Genomic DNA, 5,920 nt, shown 5'->3' on the forward strand with positions numbered 1-5,920 from the left:
CAGAAAGCCAAGCTGGCCGAAGCGTGGCCTTGAGGTGCGGCTGCCTGGGGCAGGAGCAAGGGCATCCCTTCTGCAGCCCAGGGGCCCGCAGGCATGCCCACCAGCTGGCACTCTGGGCCCTGTGGGGGTGCTGTCAGCTCAGCTTGGTGACCACTGCCTTGGGTAGCCCGAGTCCAGGCTGGACCCGGAACCCCCTGCCCCATTGCTGCCTGCCCTTGGTTCCCCCTTGGGGGTGCTGGACACGCCCCCTCCCACTACGGTGCATCTTGGGGCCCCCTGCTGGGCTGCGGCCTGCGGGATCAGCCCCTGGGGAGAGCAGTGGGTCAAAGAGCATCAGTTCCAAGGGGAGCGGGCACAGAGCGCTCTGCAGGGGGGCTCGGTAAGGGGGGGAGCAATCTGGTGCCCAGCCCAGAGCCCCCTAAGGGAACCGTGAGCAGCCCAGCCCCCACCAGACCCTGCCTGGGGGGCCGTCCTACCATGCTGTGGATATGGGGGTGCTACCCTGGCTAGGACGGCAGCCCTTTGGAGAAGGCAAACCGGCCAGGATGGTAGGATGCTTCGTCCTTCTCCTGCACAGTCCTGCACTCCTCCTCGTGTCTCGCCATCTCCGTCTCCTGCAGGGGCAGAGGTGCCAGGTCACAGCTCCGGCCAGGGAGGTGGTGCGGATTCAGCCCCAAGCAGCGCCCGGGGGCATGGGCTGGGCCCAGCGCTGTTGGCACCATTAGTCTGCACAGATCGTGGAACCACTGAGCCTCAATGCTCGCGTGCTGCATGCGTGTGCATGTCTGTGTGCATGTGTTGCGGGCATGTGCGTGTCTTGGCATCTACCGGGAGCACGGGTGTCTGTCTGTCCTCCATGTGCAGACCCATGCCGCACCTAGGAGTGGGACTTGGGGGGTGGAATGGCCCAGCTGAGCCTGGCCCCACCCAGCACTTCTCTCAGGCCCCTTGCCGACGTGTCCGATTTCCCCAGCACCCTGCTCCCAGGAGAGCGGCTCTGAGCCCACAGGCGCACTCACCTTCACAGTCTGCTGCATCTCCATCCTGCAGTGCACGTAGTGAGCCAGCACCTCGCCTGGGCTGCGGGAGTCAAACTTGACACAAGCCAGGCAGATCTGCTTCCTCTGAGGAGAGAGGGGCCAAGGGAAGCGTCACAGCCCCGTGGGTGATCTGGGGCAGGCTGGGCCGAGAACATGCAGCAGCTCCCCTGCTGCACGTGTCCCCAGTGCCTCCTGTGCCCCCCGTCACCAAGGGGCATGTTCCCCTCGCACTCGCACCTCTCTGGCCCCAATCCCTGTAGGTGCGGGCCTCCCCCACACAGCCTGTGGGGCGGGGCAGGCGCTGACCCCAGCACAGCCAGAGCCACATGCTGACTTGTCCCCAGGGAGTCCCTGGCAGAGCTGGGACCGGAGTCCAGCACCACGCAGGGTCCAGCTGGAGCCCTCACTGCTCCACACGTGCCAGTGCTCAGCCCCTCCCTGCCACTCACATGCTCCACATTCCTCCCTGGGGCCCGGCGGAGCTGGCAGCTGCCCCTCACCCTCATTCCCAGGGGCTGGGAGTGCGTCACTGCAGCCCCTCTCCCCGGTGGAGGGGGAGGAAATGACCCTCTGGAGCAGTGCCCCAGCCGCCGACAGACAGAAGCTAGAGGTGGCTGGCCCCTTGCTCACCCCTTTGCGTTTGAGGGCGCAGTCCTGTCTGCTCCCCGGCTGGTTCCGGCACTGGGTCTGCTGGAGCCTGAGCCGCAGCCGCACAAAAGGCCCCGCCGGATACTCCTGGAACCAAACAGAAACCAGGGTCAGCAAAGCACTGCTGCCAACTCCTGCCAGAGCCCCGGGCTCCCTCTGCTGAGGCGGGTGGAGGCTCCCCGGGACGCTGCAGGCCCCGAGGAAATGCCCAAGGGGGGCTGTGCATTGCTCACTCTGACTAGCCAGAGACTCCAGCCCAGCACAGAGTCAGGGGCCTGAGCACATGGCAGGGACAGACACCAGCCTGCACCAGCCAGCCACCTCCAGGGTACAGCCTCACTCACCGCCATGGCATGACCGTGTGAGGGGCAGTCACCCCAGGGGCCCTCCCTGCTTCCAGTGCAGCGACGGAGGGGCTGGTAGAGACTCTCTCTGCCTCGTGCCGCTCCTGGGAAAACCAGACTCGGGCCCCCAAGTCTGACATGACGTCCTATGTGTCCGCTCCCATGAGCTGCCATGTCCGCAGAGGAGCCTGGGAGAAGCCCCCAAGCACCAGCGGCCTGTGCTGGAATGTGGGGGGGGTTGCCCCACGCTGCAGCAGCTGGGAAGGGGCCAATGGCTGGTCAGTGATGTCTCTAGGGGGTCGAGGGGCACAGCTGGGTGGCAAAGCTGCCACCGGGGAGGCCGGGCACTGTGGTCAGCCCACTCGAGCTCGGCCACAGCGCAGGAGGAGGCTGCAGCAGGCACTGGAGCACCTGGGAGAGTGGGTTACAGCCCAGAGAGGGGCAGCGAGGGATTGTGAGTAGCAGCAACAGCTGCCAAGGCGGGGTCCCCGGGCTGGACCCCAGGGAAGCAGGTGGGCCTAGGGTCCCCTCGTCAGGAGGGGCGGGGCTGCTGGGACATCACCACTCCTAGGCCCCGGCAGTGACCTGCACCCTGTGCCAGCCACTAGCTGCCCCCTCAGGGGGGCTGGGCACAATTCACGTCTAGCTGAGCTCTGCAGGTCAACGCCCATTCGCCTCTGATAAGGCTGGCCTGGTGCTCACAAGCCAGCCTAACCCTAGCACCCCCGGCCCAGAACGCTGAGCCCCGTTAGCTGGCACTGGCTCTCCCGACAGATGTCTGCCTCGCGCTGCCTGCGGGGCCGTGAGAAGCTCCGTGGGGCCAGGCTGGGGCTCCGGCTGGAGGGAGGAAGAGCTCTGTCCTGCCTTCTCCAGCCCCGAAGAGGCATTCTGGGTGTGCAGAGCCCTGGCCACCCTGCCCTCTCCCCTAGCTGACCATTCCCCAGCCACGCGATGCACGACGCATGGGTCACTGGGGATGCTGAGCATGGCTGTGTCTGCCCCAAGGTCTGCAGAGCTCCCACTCATCCCCAGGCCCCTGCCCACTGCCCTCCCCCCCCCCCACATCTCCTTCCCTCTACCCAAACCCATCCTCCCCACAGCTCCCCTTCCCTGCCCCCCCCCACAGCCTCTGCAGACCTCCTCCATCCCCACCCAGGGCTGTGTGCACTCCCACCCCAAAACCACCCACATGGGCTCTCAGCCATGAGAGTCCCACGTTCCTCCCATCCCCCAGGATCCCAGAGCACCATACAGGCTGGGCAAACAGGAATCGCTTCCCCCATCACTGCAGAGCAGCCACCTCTGAGGAGGGACTCAGCAGCTCAGGGCACAGCAACGCGTTGCCAGCTCTCACGTACTCACTCTTTCAGTGACGTCTTCCACCGCCTGTTCCTTGTACACCCATTGCACAACTTTCCTGTTGTGAAAAGCCTCCAGCACCAAGTCCACCACCCTCTGCTGCAGCGTCAATTCACTAGCCGCAACCAAGGCCACCAAGCCCAAGCCCAGAACGAGCAGCCCCTTCATCTGTGCGGGTGGCGAATGGACCCCAGTGAGCGTCGGCCCCTTTCCCCCACCCCAAGAACCCCCCGCTGTTGATCTTAGTCATCCATTAACTAATTCCCCAGAAGCTGCCGTGCTCCGCGCCAGCACCCTCCCATTGCAATCTCTCATCGATTTGTCACTGGGAGCTGCTGGAGAGAGGCAGGCAAAGTTGGCACAGCCCGGCCATGGGGGTGGGGCAGGAGGGCGGGTGAGCCAGGGGAACGGGGTGCCAAGTTCCTAGTGGCCTGAAAGCTCTTTTCTGTGACTGGTCCCTAAACCCATTTAGCCTCTAGGGCCGGATTGAAGGAGCCCAGTCAGTGCTGCAGCTGCAGGCTCCTGGAGCCAGAGCACATCCTTTCTTGGCTCTTCTCCCTGGCTGTGCCAAGGGGAAGCTTTGCATGCCCTGTGGGTCACCGCAATGCTGGGAGACCCCCCGCCCTACCAGCTTGCACCACATCCAGCCTTCATCTGACCAGGGACAGGCATGTGTTTGGGGTGGGGGAGGATGCTCAGGAGGTAGAATGGAAAGAGACCCACAGATGTTCAGCTTCTGCCTCCTGTTGCTTCCAGCCTGGTGCTGGGACCCCTCCGCCCCCACCCCCCGTTCTGGCTCCTCATCACAGCCCTTTGCAACCCAGGGCATCACCCACCCGAGGGCACCAGGGCAATGCATACAGGGAGGGGTGGGGTGGGGTCACTATCCTGGCAGCTCAGTGGCGAGCGGCTGGCAGAGAAAGGAACAGAACTCCCAGCCATGAGGCCATCTCTCCGGAGCTCTTCCCAACGGGGTCTGCCCCGAGCTCTGACAGCTGCAGGGTTCTGTCTCTAGGGTGCTCCCCACAGGAGCCCAGGGGGCTCTCCAGGCTTTCCCCACCCCCGCCCTGGGACGAGAAAGGAGCTCAGAGCAGCAGCGATGGCAAAGCCTGGGCGGGTCCCACTGAGTCCATCTGGGGATAACGCCAGGTTTGTTCTCTACAAGCTGGGAAACCTGGCTGTGTACGTCCCTGGCGCTGGGTCTTCCAGCCCCCACGGCTGGATCAGTTTGTTCTTCCATTCTGGTTGGTACGTTTTATCTGAAACCAGATTGATGTTCCACCCAGAGCTGAACCTTTCCCAGTGTCCCTGGCAGGCAGGGGACTCGTGGCATCGGGTCACTGGCTGGGAGGACAGGTGGATTAGGCAATGCATCACCCTGCACAGAGGAACAGAGAGCAGGGGCTGGAAATGCTGAAGGTCGAGCTGGTTTGAAGTTCAGTGTTTCTCCCAACGATTCGAAGAGCTGAATTCTCAGCACAGTCTGGGCGCTTGGGGAGGGTGGGGGGCAGCAGAGATACTTATCCCTAGATACTGAAGCCACCTATTCCCTGCTCTGTGCATCACCCACGCCCCTAACCGTAGCCTGCCCCCCTACCCAGCCCCGATCCCACTTTCTCCCTGCCAACAAGACTCAACCCTTGCAGTGCTCTTCTAATTCTTCTTAAAGTACTCTCCTCCTGTCTTCAAAGTATTCCAAGCCGACCTCCTCTCTCTGGGCCCCACTGCCCACTGCCGCCAAGCCAACCTAGCCCCCAGCTCCCCCAGACATACTCCCAGCTGAGTCCCTGGCCCATGGCCAGGTCGAAAGAGAGGCAGGGGGAGGATGACTGCACAGGGCATACAGCTGGGAATCAGGGAGCATTGCTAAAGATAGACTGGTACAGTTAAAGTGGGGCTGGGAGCACGGGCCGCAGGTTTGAATAATTTTTGGTGGTGCCCAGAACGGGTCCAAGCAGAGCCAGGGCCTGGCACCAGCAGCAGCGAGTGACCGAGCCCCAGCCAGCCCTGCCCTGCTCCTGGAATCACTCGGGGGAGGGGACAGAAGCTGGAAAGAGGTGGGGTGGGAGCATGGGGGAAGGGGTGGAGTCGGGGTGAGGAGGGTGCGGAGCAGGGGCGAGAAAAGCTGGGCGGACGGAGGCTTGGGGGAAGGGGTGGAGCAGGGGCGAGAAGAGGCAGGGCGAAGGCTTGGGGGAAGGGGTGGAGTGGGGGTGAGGAAGGGGTGGAGCAGGGGCGAGAAGAGGCAGGGGGCAGAGGCTTGGAGGAAGGGGTGGAGTGGGGATGCAGAGGTGAGAAGAGGCAGGGTGAAGGCTTGGGGGAAGGGGTGGAGTGGGGGTGAGGAGGCGGCAAAGCAGGGGTGAGAAGAGGCGGGGGCAGAGGCTTGGGGGTAGTGGTGGAGTGAGGGTGAGGAAGGGGTGGAGCAGGGGCGACAAGAGGCAGGGCGAAGGCTTGGGGGAAGGGATGGAGTGGGGATGAGGAGGCAGTGCAGCAGGGGTGAGAAGAGGCAGGGCGAAGGCTTGGGGGAAGTGG

General features: G+C 64.0%; 1 protein-coding gene across 1 annotated transcript; it reads right to left on the reverse strand.

Annotated features, from left to right (window-relative positions):
* Positions 1-496: 496 nt before the first annotated feature.
* Positions 497-3,576, reverse strand: RARRES2 (retinoic acid receptor responder 2). The gene is made up of 4 exons (XM_032803043.2): positions 3,395-3,576; positions 1,671-1,775; positions 1,020-1,124; positions 497-614 (listed from the first exon to the last, which is right to left on the reverse strand). Exons 1-4 carry the CDS (start codon positions 3,557-3,559, stop codon positions 507-509), a joined length of 483 nt encoding a protein of 160 aa, XP_032658934.1. The 5' UTR covers positions 3,560-3,576; the 3' UTR covers positions 497-506.
* Positions 3,577-5,920: the final 2,344 nt, after the last annotated feature.

This window comes from Chelonoidis abingdonii, chromosome 2, assembly GCF_003597395.2.
Source record: "Chelonoidis abingdonii isolate Lonesome George chromosome 2, CheloAbing_2.0, whole genome shotgun sequence".
Classification (NCBI taxonomy): Eukaryota; Metazoa; Chordata; order Testudines; family Testudinidae; genus Chelonoidis; species Chelonoidis abingdonii.

What these genes read in the sequence shown, in the direction of transcription:
- RARRES2 (XM_032803043.2), bottom strand. Translation starts at nt 3,559, where the DNA reads ATGAAGGGGCTGCTCGTTCTGGGCTTGGGCTTGGTGGCCTTGGTTGCG. An exon ending in TGGAAGACGTCACTGAAAGA is followed by an intron (nt 1,776 to 3,394) that starts GTGAGTACGTGA and finishes GTTTGGTTCCAG; the next exon opens with GAGTATCCGGCGGGGCCTTT. An exon ending in GCGCCCTCAAACGCAAAGGG is followed by an intron (nt 1,125 to 1,670) that starts GTGAGCAAGGGG and finishes CTCTCTCCTCAG; the next exon opens with AGGAAGCAGATCTGCCTGGC.